This window comes from Salmo salar, chromosome 16 (assembly GCF_965601325.2).
Source record: "Salmo salar chromosome 16, fSalSal1, whole genome shotgun sequence".
Lineage (NCBI taxonomy): Eukaryota > Metazoa > Chordata > Actinopteri > Salmoniformes > Salmonidae > Salmo > Salmo salar.
The window spans coordinates 40,899,138-40,914,266 of record NC_138306.1 but is presented as its reverse complement, the minus strand read 5'-3'; the positions used below and the strand labels follow the sequence as shown (position 1 = coordinate 40,914,266).

At 43.8% G+C, this 15,129-nt stretch overlaps 1 protein-coding gene across 4 annotated transcripts in view; it reads right to left on the bottom strand.

The window, feature by feature from the left end:
• Positions 1–15,129, bottom strand: part of LOC106573581 (protein strawberry notch homolog 2) — a 118,814-nt gene that overhangs the window by 26,074 nt on the left and 77,611 nt on the right. For 2 of the 4 annotated variants that reach the window (XM_014148740.3, XM_014148742.3), the window contains 16 exons: positions 12,461–12,619; positions 10,278–10,361; positions 9,090–9,195; positions 8,793–8,953; positions 8,338–8,471; positions 7,971–8,061; positions 7,704–7,847; positions 7,305–7,422; positions 6,950–7,055; positions 6,604–6,757; positions 5,568–5,744; positions 4,822–4,919; positions 4,103–4,185; positions 3,593–3,781; positions 2,697–2,818; positions 2,388–2,519 (listed from right to left, as the gene is read on the bottom strand). In XM_014148740.3, the coding sequence (XP_014004215.1) occupies positions 2,388–2,519; positions 2,697–2,818; positions 3,593–3,781; positions 4,103–4,185; positions 4,822–4,919; positions 5,568–5,744; positions 6,604–6,757; positions 6,950–7,055; positions 7,305–7,422; positions 7,704–7,847; positions 7,971–8,061; positions 8,338–8,471; positions 8,793–8,953; positions 9,090–9,195; positions 10,278–10,361; positions 12,461–12,619 (2,058 nt within the window). The remainder of the gene's footprint in view (positions 1–2,387; positions 2,520–2,696; positions 2,819–3,592; positions 3,782–4,102; positions 4,186–4,821; positions 4,920–5,567; positions 5,745–6,603; positions 6,758–6,949; positions 7,056–7,304; positions 7,423–7,703; positions 7,848–7,970; positions 8,062–8,337; positions 8,472–8,792; positions 8,954–9,089; positions 9,196–10,277; positions 10,362–12,460; positions 12,620–15,129) is intronic. The other 2 variants (XM_014148741.3, XM_045697235.2) reach the window with 1 other exon arrangement.

Here is a 15,129-nt window from a genome sequence, read left to right as displayed (position 1 = left end):
TCGGGTCAGAACATAGAATAATGCCATCATATCGGGTCAGAACATAGAATAATGCCATCACATCGGGTCAGAACATAGAATAATGCCATCACATCGGGTCAGAACATAGAATAATGCCATCACATCGGGTCAGAACATAGAATAATGCCATCACATCGGGTCAGAACATAGAATAATGCCATCACATCGGGTCAGAACATAGAATAATGCCATCACATCGGGTCAGAACATAGAATAATGCCATCACATCGAGTCAGAACATAAAATAATGCCATCACATCGGGTCAGAACATAGAATAATGCCATCACATCGAGTCAGAACATAAAATAATGTCATCACATCGGGTCAGAACATAGAATAATGTCATCATATCGAGTCAGAACATAAAATAATGCCATCACATCGGGTCAGAACATAGAATAATGCCATCACATCGGGTCAGAACATAGAATAATGCCATCACATCGGGTCAGAACATAGAATAATGCCATCACATCGGGTCAGAACATAGAATAATGCCATCACATCGAGTCAGAACATAAAATAATGCCATCACATCGGGTCAGAACATAGAATAATGCCATCACATCGAGTCAGAACATAAAATGATGCCATCACATCGGGTCAGAACATAGAATAATGTCATCACATCGAGTCAGAACATAAAATAATGCCATCACATCGGGTCAGAACATAGAATAATGTCATCATATCGAGTCAGAACATAAAATAATGCCATCATATCTGGTCAGAACATAGAATAATGCCATCACATCCGGTCAGAACATAGAATAATGCCCTTAATCTGGTCAGAACATAGAATAATGCCATCATATCTGGTCAGAACATAGAATAATGCCATAATATCTGCTCAGAACATAGAATAATGACGTCAGAACATAGAATAATGCCATCATATCCGGTCAGAACATAGAATAATGCCCTTAATCTGGTCAGAACATAGAATAATGCCATCATATCTGGTCAGAACATAGAATAATGACGTCAGAACCTAGAATAATGCCATCATATCCGGTCAGAACATAGAATAATGCCCTTAATCTGGTCAGAACATAGAATAATGCCATCATATCTGGTCAGAACATAGAATAATGCCACCACATCGGGTCAGAACATAGAATAATGCCATCATATCTGGTCAGATCATAGAATAATGCCATCATATCTGGTCAGAACATAGAATAATGCCATCATATCCGGTCAGAACATAGAATAATGCCATCATATCGGGTCAGATAATAGAATAATGCCATCACATCCGGTCAGAACATAGAATAATGCCATCATATCGGGTCAGATAATAGAATAATGCCATCACATCCGGTCAGAACATAGAATAATGCCATCATATCCGGTCAGAACATAGAATAATGCCATCACATCCGGTCAGAACATATAATAATGCCATCTTATCTGGTCAGATCATAGAATAATGCCATCATATCGGGTCAGAACATAGAATAATGCCATCACATCGGGTCAGAACATAGAATAATGCCATCATATCTGGTCAGAACATAGAATAATGCCATCATATCTGGTCAGATCATAGAATAATGCCATCATATCGGGTCAGAACATAGAATAATGCCATCACATCGGGTCAGAACATAGAATAATGCCATCACATCGGGTCAGAACATAGAATAATGCCATCATATCGGGTCAGAACATAGAATAATGCCATCATATCGGGTCAGAACATAGAATAATGCCATCACATCGGGTCAGAACATAGAATAATGCCATCACATCGGGTCAGAACATAGAATAATGCCATCACATCGGGTCAGAACATAGAATAATGCCATCACATCGGGTCAGAACATAGAATAATGCCATCACATCGGGTCAGAACATAGAATAATGCCATCACATCGGGTCAGAACATAGAATAATGCCATCACATCGAGTCAGAACATAAAATAATGCCATCACATCGGGTCAGAACATAGAATAATGCCATCACATCGAGTCAGAACATAAAATAATGTCATCACATCGGGTCAGAACATAGAATAATGTCATCATATCGAGTCAGAACATAAAATAATGCCATCACATCGGGTCAGAACATAGAATAATGCCATCACATCGAGTCAGAACATAAAATAATGCCATCACATCGGGTCAGAACATAGAATAATGTCATCACATCGAGTCAGAACATAAAATAATGCCATCACATCGGGTCAGAACATAGAATAATGTCATCATATCGAGTCAGAACATAAAATAATGCCATCATATCTGGTCAGAACATAGTGTCACAGGATCATGATTTTCTAAGCAAGAACAAACAAACCCAGTTTGAGTGAGATCCTTCGACACACATGTAGAATGGTTCTAGTGTCCAGTGTCTCACCTTCTCTCCACACATGAAGCGGTCCTTCTCCTTGAGGTTGATGTGGTCTATGGTATGGCTCTGCTCTGCACGCGACTCGTAGCGCACGCTTCCGTCAGGACGCCGCACCACGCGACCCTTACGACCCGTCATCTACAACATAGGTCGTCAATGAGTGCCTCAGAGCAAAATGTAACAATCAATCACAAATCTCTAAACAGGAAACATACCGGTACTCATCTCACATTTGTCTGATAGAGCCCTCACTATGTACTCTCTGACATAAGGTTATGTGGCGCCTGCCCAGCCCGGTAACAGAGGTGTACGTACCTCCGATACCATCTCTGGTCCTCCAAACTGGTCAATGAGCTCATCCAGAGTGTTCAGAGGTAGTTCCTTTCCCAGGTCAGCGATCTTGTTCAGGAGGCTCTGCTTCATCTTCTCTATACTGGCTTGAGGAACCCAACCAACCCCAACAGACAGAGGCATGTTAACGACTGATAACAGGGTCAGTCATAAAGGGAGCGAGAATGGTAAAATGTCCCCAAATGTCAGCTAAGTGCTTTTACTGTCTGTGTGTGTGAGAGTACAGTGGACCTAAAATGCATGTTTCTTTATTGTAATTTTCTTTGTCTTAAATTATTGACTAGACTTCAACACAAGGTGTGCATTGCATAACATACAGAGTATATAAAACATTAGGAACACCTTCCCAATAATGATTTGCACCCCCTTTTGCCCTCAGAAGAGCCTCAAGGTGTTGAAAGCGTTCCACAGGGATGCTGGCCCATGTTGACTCCAATGCTTCCCGTAGTTGTGTCAAGCTGGCTGGATGTCCTTTGGGTGGTGGACCATTCTTGATACACACGGGAGACCCAGCAGCATTGCAGATCTTGACACACTCAAAACGGTGCGCCTGGCACCTACTACTATATACCGTTCAAAGGCACTTAAATATTTTGTCTTGCCCATTCACCCTCAATGGCACACGCATACACAATCCATATCTAAATGCTTATTTAACCTGTCTCCACTTCATCTACACTGAAGTGGATTTAACAGGTGACATCAATAAGGGATCATAGCTTTCAGCTGGTCAGTCTATGTCATGGAAAGAGCAGGTGTTCTTAATAGTTTGTACACGCAGTGTATATTTTTACCTGTGGATCATTTTTGGTCTGAACCAATTCAAAAATATTGCTAAAAGGAGAGTGAAACTCTAGTACCTGTGTGACAGCTGGTGTGCTGGACGAAGATGACGTCATCGTTATTGTCCATCAGGGAGTCTGGCGAGGAGTTGGAGTCGGTGTCCATGCCGTCCGTGTCCGTGCTGCTGTCGTCACTGATGTTGATCACGCCCCCCAGATGCACCATGGTGTGCTTTGGGAATTTGGGCTGCCGGCCCCTGGGCTTACCTAGTGGACAGAACACACACATGAGCTAATTCAGACTGTGGCTCAGTGGCTTTACCTGAATAGTACATATTGAGACTGACTGGATATGAAGTCAATTAAATTTGACATAAGCCACCATAAAGAAATCTGGTCACAAATAGAGTTGTTATTATTATCATTACAGGGTTCTCCCCTGGATTTGTTAACAAGGCAGTGCTGCTGAGTACAGTGGGGATGGGGGCAGTGCCCACCGTTCCTCTTAGTCCAAAATTTTCTTTGGACCAGACAGAACAAACACCTCACCAGAGGAACCCAGAGTTTTTACTATTTTAGTTAACGTACGTTTTCTCTTGTTTCCACGCGCCTTCTCTCTCCTCTGCTTCTCCGAGGGAAAGTGTTTCTGTACCAAAGCTTTGAACACACCCCTGAGGAGAAAAATGACCAGACACAGACATACAGATGTTATCTTCTCAATCTAACACCGTGGAAGGCTGACAGAATGTCAAGACAGTTCTGACAGGTTATAGAGATGAGTGACAAGCTCTGGTTGGCCTCATCATATGCATTTCATGTCTCCCAGGTTCAGATGGTCCAGGCAGGCAGACACACAGCGTTATTTCCAGCCTGACACACAGGTATGCTGCCGGTTTAACTTGATTGCAGGAACAGATCGGGGATCAGCTTACCCTCCCTAAATCCTAGTCCTTAACCATTAGCGGGGAAACAGCTTAACTGACTTTGGATCAGTGTCTAAGGGCAGATTTCCCATACACCCTCAGGTAGTGTGTACTGAAGAAGGGTTCAGACTGAACCTTTGACTGCAGCTGGAGAGTGACAAATGGAGTGCTGTCTAACCAGGAAGTGGTCATTCACCCGGCAACAAACAAATGATTTATATGAAAACCACAGGCGCGTCAGGCTGGAAATCCCCGGTTACACTAGATGGAAGCTGTGGTGGTGTGTGTCAGAGTTGAATCAGGGCTTAGCCAAAAATCTATTTGCTCTAATACTATACTTACCCAAGGCTTCAGAGACACACGGGCACAGACACACACACTTACTCTGCTGCAGATACGAATCTGTCCAGGTGCCCATCGTTCTCATCCAGGACCTCTCTGGTTCGGGCCTCTCCTGTGGACTGTAGACCAATCACGATGCACTGGGAAAGGGAGAAACAAGACACATGAGCAGAGCGTCACAGTAACACATACCAACCTGGAAAAAACATTCAAACATGGCTCTATTTCCTTTATGATTTTCTTTGTCCAATCAAATGCTTAGATAATTGTGATAATGCCTCTTGGCCAGAGATTCCCATCTAAATGACACTCTGGTGTGGAAAATGCTGAACCCCCATGATAAAACATCTATATTTAAAGGTTTAATAGACAAACAACAGACAGATGCATATGGTGAGATAGACACGTTCCTCTGAGAGGTTTGTACCAATCTGCCAACCTCCTCAAGGGCAGGCATAAATACTCTTGCTTATCTGTTTGTTCTCCAAGTGTTCCGGGCCTCTGATAAAAACATTTAATCAACGTTGTCAAGAGCACTTGGGTCAGAGTGAGCCTTATATTAAATGTATTGATCATTTGAAACCATTGATGGCTGAATTTAAAGCCATTGACCCTTGGCCTCAGGGAGGTCACCTAGGATACCAAGTTCTGCTTTATGGTGACTCCTAACCTCTTGGAAGTCAATCAGAGGCTGAGTACAGATTTAAAGGGTGCCAAGAATTTTGATCTTAAAAATGTATGATAAAATAAAGGCTGAATAAATGAACATAAATGCTGGTCAGTCTCACCTTGCCAGCTTTCAGTTCTTTCTTGGCCAGCTCCACCAGGCAGCGAACCTTGGCGGCGATGCAGAGGTATTTGAAGAAGCGCTGGTGGGAAGACCAGAACTGACCCCACAGGGACTTCCTGCTGACCAGACACAGCTCGTCCGCTGCACGCATGAACACGGCCAGCGCCTCCGCCCACTGAGGAGGACAAACATATATAGGTCAGTCTCCTTGCTCTTTACAAGCTTGTCATCTTACCCTAACAGGGTAGTACTGCACTCTTGCACTTTACAAAAATCTGACAACTTTCTACATACACATACAGATAATCTCACATCATCATGTGTTTTAACACTCTAATATTATCAGGTCCAACAGAAATATGTGCAATGACTTTGATGTGGAAAATATTAAGACCTGCACACTGTCTCCAGAACTAAGCCTTAAGTGCAAAAATAAAGATGTTTAATTTGGACATCACTCTACATTCTGGTCTTTTAGACCTATTATAATCCTGTCTTATTTAGTCGTAGGAAATGTTCACATGGTATATGTAATAGCAAAGATTTTGATACTTCTCTGTCCACTCCTGTACTTTAATCACATACTTGTTTGCATGTATAGATTTGTTCACTAGATCATGTGACATATGTAATTAACCTCCAATAGAAGCTTAGCGTGTGTGCTCACCAGTCACACTGATGATGGCTTGATGCCAAAACCTTTCTATTTTGTTTTCACCTCTTATTTATGCACTTTTCTACACAGTATAAATTATTTATGCACCATGATGTCCAACTAAAACATACTTTCTTTGCATTTCAGCCTCAGTTTTGGATGTATTCCTCTTTTTTGAAGTGTGTGGGTCTCCACCTCTTCCAGCTTTCATTTCAATGACTTTTGTGTCATGTCTTGACTTCTGTTTTCAAACGTATCAACGCTGCAATGCATCACTTCTCACTTCTAAGACTAATGTTTTTGATCTACATTGTCCTTATCCAAATAAACTTAGCAAATAAATGAAATCAACACGCACACACTATCAAGTCAGTCTTACCAGTTTGGCAGCTTTGTTGTAGACCAGTTTGAAGTCGTCATCCAGGCCGATCTCCTCGATGCGGAAGGACACCCCTGAGAAGCTCAGCTGCCGGGCGATGTACATCCCACTCACCTTCATGTCCATGGCAACAATCTCCATGGCGCCTACACCCCTGTCAATCAAAAATCAAAGCCACAGGCAGCCTGTCAGCGATGCTGAATCCTGGAAGCCAGGACTGGTCTGGTACCCACAACATTACGAGATGTCATTCTCACAACATAGATAATCATAAACATTTGAATAATATGATACTGGTAATACAGTGACATAAATCAGGTAAATGATGTGTGGAATAAGGTCAGACCTCTTCTCGATGGCGTGCAGGAAGTCGTCAAAGGTCTTGAAGGGCGTGCCCTCGCCCCAGATCCCCAGGCGGCTCATATAGATCATGTTCTTTGGCTCAGAGGCACCTGGAGGGAGACAGAGAAGCAGGGTGAGATGTTGATACAGAGAGAGAGAGAGCGAGAGCAGGTGAGAGAGAGTAGCGAAGAGACAGGGAGAGAGAGGAAGAGGGAAGACAAATACAGTCTGAATAAGATTGAGAAAGGGAAACAGAGATTGGAACAGGAAGACAAACAGTTCTAAAGTACAGGTATTGTAAGAAGGAGCGATAGTGAAAGAGAAGACAGAGGTTCAGGTACAGTGTGAGAAAGGCCCACCTGTGGCACTGGCGTAAACCACCCTGGCCAGTGGCAGGTTGTGCTGCAGGTCCAGCACGGCCTTGCCCATCTTGGTGGACGTAGCATTCTTGGCCTTGTGGCATTCGTCAAACACAATCTAGGAACACAGTCAAGGGCAAAGTACTGCAGCTACAATATGAACTGTAAACATTGAGTGATGTATGCACTCCTATCACTAGTTACTGGGCTAGATGCCATGCTAGAACTGACAGAAGTGGCAATATCATCCAAACTATTGATCAAGTATGTTCACATTTTAGGGTTAGTCATAATTAGCAGATAACAGATGCAGTACATCCATTCTTCTAAAATGGCCAGCTAGATACTTCAGGTAATGGTGGTCATTGAGCAAGGTGATAATGTAGTATACAAGGATACAACTCCATCAAAGCCGGGCTTGCACCAGTCCAGGATCTGCTTGAGTCTGGTGCGGTGCTGCCCCCCTGCTTGGCTCTCCCCAATCAGTGCAGAGTATGTCGCAAACAGGACTCCTTCTGAGGTAGCTGTGTCTCCATACTTTATCTACAGGGAAATAACATAATTACAGGTTTCGCCAGGGAAAGACATTAGGTAAATCTGATGGATATGGATGACTGAGAACAAATATTGTTCTGGAGTGTGGTTTGCTTTTCCTTAAACACTCACCTTGTTTAAGGCATGCACAGGAATGGTGGGAGCATCTATGTCTTTCAGATCTCTCTCTGCGTCGTATTTCAGGTCATTGGATACACTGAACCTGTGTGGGGAAAGAGGAGAACGAGTGCATCTTTACAAACAATGGTGGAGCACAACTGAATAGGTTTGTTTTACAGTGATGGTTTCTAACGCAGGTCACAAAGGCCCCTTCCTGAAGCAATATTCACTACAACTAACGTTTTACAATCAAAACCATTAAATCTAAATCTGTTAGACAGGGAGACCCGCACCTACGTACTGGTAGGAGAAACCTATTAGGTAGGGAGAAACAGAGCTAGGCTGGGTAATGCATTGGGTGGAGTATCTAGTGTCTTACCATAGCGCCTTCTTCCTTCCCTTTAGGTAATTCTCCAGGATGATGCCGGCCACCGTGCGGCCCTTACCTACTCCGGCACCGTCTCCTATTAGGAAGCCTGCTCTCTGGTTGTTCTGCAGAATTACCTCGTGTTGCTGGGAGCACACAGGGAGCACAGCGTCACTCATGTGTCCACGCAAGTAGAAACACTAACACTTCACATTCTAGTCATCTAGTAGACTCTTATGAAGACCGGCAATTAATAAAACAGTAATCCCATTGAACAAACGTCTTTCACAGAAAGATATCAAAAGCACAGCTGAAGTAGGTATTACAGCAGAAACAGTTGTTTAAAACCAATGTATACTCTATCCTTTTTTGCATGACCCACATACTGTAGTTCCCAAGAACAAACTTGTTCCTGTCAGACCAGATGTGTGAGGTCAGGGGTCAGAGGTGATAGAGTGGTGTGTTACCTGGCATGCGTAGATGATGGCCTCTAGCTGCAGGGCAGAGAGCAGGCCACAGTTGATGGTGGAGTCAGGAATGGACAGAGTGTAGGTGATGTCAGGTGGAGGGACGCTGGACAGCGTGTTGGTCTCCACCACTATGTCTGGGTGGGAGATCCCTATGGTGGCTGAGGAAGGACAAAATAGTTTAAAGATTGAATAGACAGACTAAATAGACAGACTAAATAATAATTCCTTCCACAAAGGAAACCAATAAGAGAGGATAAATAGGTTGTGTCTTGAGAGTAGTGCAGGGCAGCGTACATTTGGATGGTTTGTAGTCAGCGTAGGTGTCTACATGTCCCAGCTCCTCTGTCTCTTCCTCCTCCTCCTCTGCCTCCTCTTCTGCCGGAGTCTGGTTTCTCTGAGCCTGCAGAAGCAAGGGGACACAGGTCATTTAGTTAATATCCTGTACATTACTGGTCTCCTCGCCGTCTACACTGGTATGATACAACTGGACAGGTGAAAAGCAAATGCCCCTGTTTTCTTTTCAGATCAGTGCAGATGAGGAAGAGATGTTAGTAAAATATCCTCAACCAACTGGACAAGATAGATGTGAGGTGAAATGAACAAACAAAATATTTGTGGATGGTTACAGGTCAAAGGGTGGAGAGACTGCTAATTGGACATAATTAACCTAATAAGGTTAATTCATTAATGTCAATGGGAGCCTGATTGGACATCAGATCATTAGCCTTCAGTGTTTCGGAAGGACTCCGAAGAGCAAAGCCTCACAGGAACATTATTTTGACAAAGAAGTTACCAAAACAAACTGCTTTACTCAATATATTATTTTAAAAACTGTTTTTGGAACGTCCGCAAAAATACAGCAACAATTCACTCGAATTAAAACATTTATGCTGGGGCCTCCCGAGTGGTGCAGCCGTCTAAGGCACTGCATCGCAGTGCCAGAGGCGTTACTACAGACCCGGGTTCATTCCCAGGCTGTGCCACAACCGGCCGTGGCGGGGAGTCCCATAGGACTGTGCACAATTGGCCCAGCTCCGTCTGGGTTAGGGGAGGGTTTGGGTCTTCACTTGGCTCATCGCACTCTAGCGACTCCTTGTGGCGGGCCGGGTGCCTGCAGGCTGACCCAGTCGCCAGTTGAACAGTGTTTCCTCCGACACATTGGTGCGGCTGGCTTCCGGTTTAAGCTGGCGGGTGTTACTGAGCACGGTTAGGCGGGTCATGTTCTGGAGGACGCATGACTCCACCTTCGACTCCCGAGCCCGTCGGGGAGTTGCAGCGATGAGACATGATAGAAAAGGGGGTAAAAAAAATGACATATAATAATAACATTTATGCCAATCTCATTTTGAATTTGTGCCGCATATTTAAAATGATGCAGTCAGTGTTGGCTCCATCTCCACATTCTTATGCCTGTCAAAACAGGGCCCTCATTCAGTCACTTGACTAATTTAGTTCTGATTAGATTTGAAGGGTTGAGGCTACCTGGTATCCTCCCAAAGGTGGGGTGCTGATAATGGCAGAGATATCCTCCAAACTGTTCAAACCCTGAAACCTGTTGACATTCAGCTGCAGGGAGAACAAACAAAAAACAAACACAAACTAATGAAAATATGCCAGTCACACAGTGGTGAGTGAGTGTATGTCATGAATGTGGGAACATCTGGAAACACAACATGAGAGAGTGATGAGTCATCTTGTCAGTAACAGCCAACTAGATAATGGATAAAATAATAACAGAACCTATATGAAAAATACATTTCTGAGTTTATTTGCTTATCTGACCCCTAGAGGCAACATTTGCCAACTGCACATGATGTGTATTTGAGAATTGCTGTTTAGTGTTAAGCACACAGACACCTGATCTTGTTTTTAGAGTGAGTGTGTATGTGTGGGTATGAGCATAGTGGTGTTAGTTATCTAGGTAGTAGTGTGTGGTGAAGCATGTACAGTGCCGTCAGAAAGTATTCACACCCCTTTACATTTCCACAATTTGTTGTGCTACAGATTTTTGGTCAATGGCCCACTACACACAATACCACAATGTCAAAGTGGAATTAAGTTTTTCAAAATGTTCACAAATTAATACAAAAATAAAAAGCTTAAATGTATTTTTATTTTATTTATTTAACTAGGCAAGTCAGTTAAGAACAAATTCTTATTTTACAATGACAGCTTACCCCGGCTAAACCCTCCCCTAACCCGGACTACGCTGGGCCAATTGTGCGCCACCCTATGGGACTCCCGATCACGGCCGGTTGTGATACAGCCCGGGATCGAACCAGGGTCAGTAATGCCAACTCTAGCACTGAGATGCAGTGCCTTAGACCTCTGCCCGGGAGTCAGTAAGTAATCAACCCCTTTATTGTGGAAAGCCTAAATAAGGAGTAAACATTTGCTTAACAAGTCCCATAATAAATGGAATGTTTAATATGATTTTTGAATGACTACCTCATCTCTGTACCCCACACATACCCCACAATTATCTGTAAGGTCCCTCAGATGATCAGTGAATTTCAAACACAGATTCAAGCACAAAGACCAAGGAGGTTTTCCAATGCCTCGTAAAGAAGGGCACCTATTGGTAGATGGGTAAAAAATTAACAAATCTAACATTGAATATCCCTTTTGAGCATGATGAAGCTATTAATTACACTTTGGATGGTGTATCAATACACCCAGACACTACAAAGATACAGGTGTCCTTCCTAACTCAGTTTTCAGAGAGGAAGGAAACTGCTCAGGGATTTCACATGGTGACTTTAAAACAGTTACAGAGTTTAATGGCTGTGATAGGAGAAGGATGGATGAACAACATTAACCTAATTGACAGAATAAAAAGAAGGAAGCCTGTACAGAATTCCAAAACAAGCATCCTATTTGCAACAAGGCACTAAAGTAATGCCACAAAAAATATGGCAAAGCAATTAATGTAACGGAGCTAAGCACAGGCAAAATCCTAGAGGAAAACCAGTTTCAGTCTGCTTTCCACCAGACACTGGGAGATGAATTACATTTTCAGCAGGACAATAACCTAAAACACAAGGCCAAATCTAAACTGGAGTGAATGTTCCTGAGTGGCCGAGTTACAGTTTTGACTTAAATCTACTTGAAAATCTATCCCAAGATGTGAACATGGTTGTCTAGCAATGATCAACAACCAATTTGACAGAGCTTGAAGAATTTTGAAAAGAATAACGGGTGAATGTTGCACAATCCAGGTGTGGATTGCTCCTAGAGACTTACCCAGGAAGACTCACAGCTGTAATGCTGCCAAAGGTGCTTCTACAAAGTATTGACTCATAGGTGTGAATCCTTATGTAAATGACATATTGCTGTATTTCATTTTCAATGCATTTGAAAACATTTCTAAAAACATGTTTTCACTTTGTCATTATGGGGTATTGTGTGTAGACGTGTGAGAGAAAAAAATTGATTTAATCCATTTTGAATTCAGGCTGTAACAAGAAAATGTGGAATATGTCAAGGGGTATGAATACTTTCTGAAGGCAGTTATACATGTTTCGTTGTCTTGTGTGAGAAAAAGAAAACGGCTTATGTGTTTTTTCTGACGTGTTTATTTCTGTGTGTGAGTGTGTATGAGTGAGACATAAAAAAGTGAGAGTCTCTCTCTCTATGTGTGTGTGCACATTGTCAGGTCCCCTCACCTCCAGCTGGCTCTGTGCTGGTGTGTTTATGTCCCATATCGTGGGCACGTGGGCCAGGTTATCTGTGGGGATGAAGGCCTGGGCATCGGCGTACTCTGACAGCGAGTCGGCCGGAGAGGAGAACAGAGAGTTGGAGAGGTCATCGATGCAGGACAGGTCCTGGAAACAGAGACAGGGCAACAGACAATATGTTAGTTCATTCTCTCCTTTCTGGATCAAGTTAGTGCTGCTGGACCTTTTTATATTGCAGCAGATTCCATGGGGTATAACAAGGACAGTTGTTTATCTTTGTACTGTGGGATTATTCCTTGGTGTTAACCATTGTTATTACAAAAAAATATCCAATGCCAAAGAGCACATACTGTACAATCAAACTGCTTCCAGTATGTTTTGAATATTCATTATGCAATATAACATATTATGCATGATGATTTTGTGACAACAACTTTGACCTAAATCTTATTCTACAAGCATAACAGAGGAGTTGTGCTTCTCATACAGAGGTTATGGGAGGGACATGACGACACACTAAGCCTGGTCCTCAGCCAACATAACACTCTCTCTGGAGAGCATAGCCTAATTAGACAGATGTGAATGTGTGTGTGGAGCGCCTGTGTATCTCATTTCAGGCATGGCTGCCTTCCAGACCCTCTTCATTCATATTGTAGCGGCTCCATTTGCCATGTTCACTAACTACCTCCCACAGGCACCCCATGAGACCTATAAACATGGACCCAGAGAGAGGGTGGGAGAGAGAGACAAGCCCCATGGAGGAGATGCCATGTCCTTTCCAACACTGTGTGTGTGTGTGCGTGTGTGTGAGAGAAAGAGTGTGTGTGTGTGTGTGTGGTGATGTAATACACACGTGTGCTTGTAAATGTATTTGAGTGCGTTTATGTACTGTATGTGTGAGTGCGTGCTTAAATACAAGTGTTGGTAACTATGTGTATAGTGTTCCCACAGTATGATTGGCTGGTCGGTCATTGGTAGAGGCTCCCACACCCCCACACTTCAGTTCAGTGGAACCACCCAGAGGCCAATGCATCAACTTAGCCCAGCGTTGCATAACAAGAGCAGGGGCTCCAACCACAGATGACCCAGCAGCCTAAGTCAGATATACACCATGGAATAAAACACTATCTAATATCAAAGGACTGTCTAGGGACAGCAGGTAGGACACCCTGTCCAGCACAGTAAGAACCTACAGCAGAGCATACACTCAAAATGAAAACATGCTCGTCGCACAAGCTGTTACTGAAACATTTTCCACGGTCAATAAGAGTACAGTTGTGCTGTGTACATTACTAGATCATGTGGGAAGAAGGGGCCTAGCCAGAGTGACTACACTCTACATACTACAGAACATACACTATGTATACAAAAGTATGTGGACACCCCTTCAAATTAGTGGCTTCGGCTATTTTGGCCACACCCGTTGCTGACAGGTGTATAAAATCGAGCACAAAGCCATGCAATCTCCATAGACAAACATTGGCAGTAGAATGGCCTCACTGAAGAGTTCAGTGACTTTCAACGTGGCACCGTCACAGGATGCGTCCTTTCCAACAGGTCAGTTTATAAACTTTCTGCCTGGCTAGAGCTGCCGCGGTCAACTGTTTAATTTTGAACTTTACCCCCTTTTTCTCCCCAATATCGTGATATCCAATTGCGATCTTGTCTCATCGCTGCAACTCCCCAACGGGCCTGGGAGAGGCGAAGGTCGAGTCATGCTTCCTCCGAAACATGACCCACTAAACCGCGCTCCTTAACACCTGCTTGCTTAACCCAGAAGCCAGCTGCACCAATGTGTTGGAGGAAACACCATTCAATTGACGACCGAAGTCAGCCAGAAGTGCGAAGAGCCAAGTAAAGCCCCCCCGGCCAAACCCTCCCCTAACTTGGATGACGCTGGGCCAATTGTGCACCGTCCTATGGGACTCCCGGTCACGGCCGGTTATGACACAGCCTGGGATCAAACCCAGGTCTGTCTTGACGCCTCAAGCACAGCGATGCAGTGCCTTAGATTGCTGCGCCACTCGGAAGGCCCTTTGCCCCAGTCAACTATAAGTGCTGTTATTGTGAAGTGGAAACATCTAGGAGCAACAACGGCTCAGCTGCGAAGTGGTAGGCCACAAAAGCTCACAGAACGGGATCGCCAAGTGCTGAAGCGCATAGTGCATAAAAATCACCTGTCCTCGGTTGCAACACAAACTACCGAGTTCCAAACTGCCTCTGGAAGCAACGTCAGCACAATAATTGTTAGTCGGGAGATTCATAAAATGGGTTTCCATGGGCGAGCAGCCACACACAAGCCTAAGATCACCATGCGCAATGCTAAGCGTCGGCTGGAGTGGTGTAAAGCTCGCCGTCATTGGACTCTGGAGCAGTGGAAACGTGTTCTCCGGAGTAATGAATCACGCTTCACTATCTGGCAGTCCGACAGACAAATCTGGGTTTGGCGGATGCTAGGAGAACGCTACCTGCCCCAAAGCATAGTGCCAACTGTGAAGTTTGGTGGAGGAGGAATAATGGTCTGGGGTTGTTTTTCATGGTTCGGGCCCCTAAGTTCCAGTGAAGGGAAATGTTAATGCTACAGCATACAATGACATTCTAGATGATTCTGTGCTTCCAACTTTATGGCAACAGTTTGCAGAAGGCCCTTTCCTGTT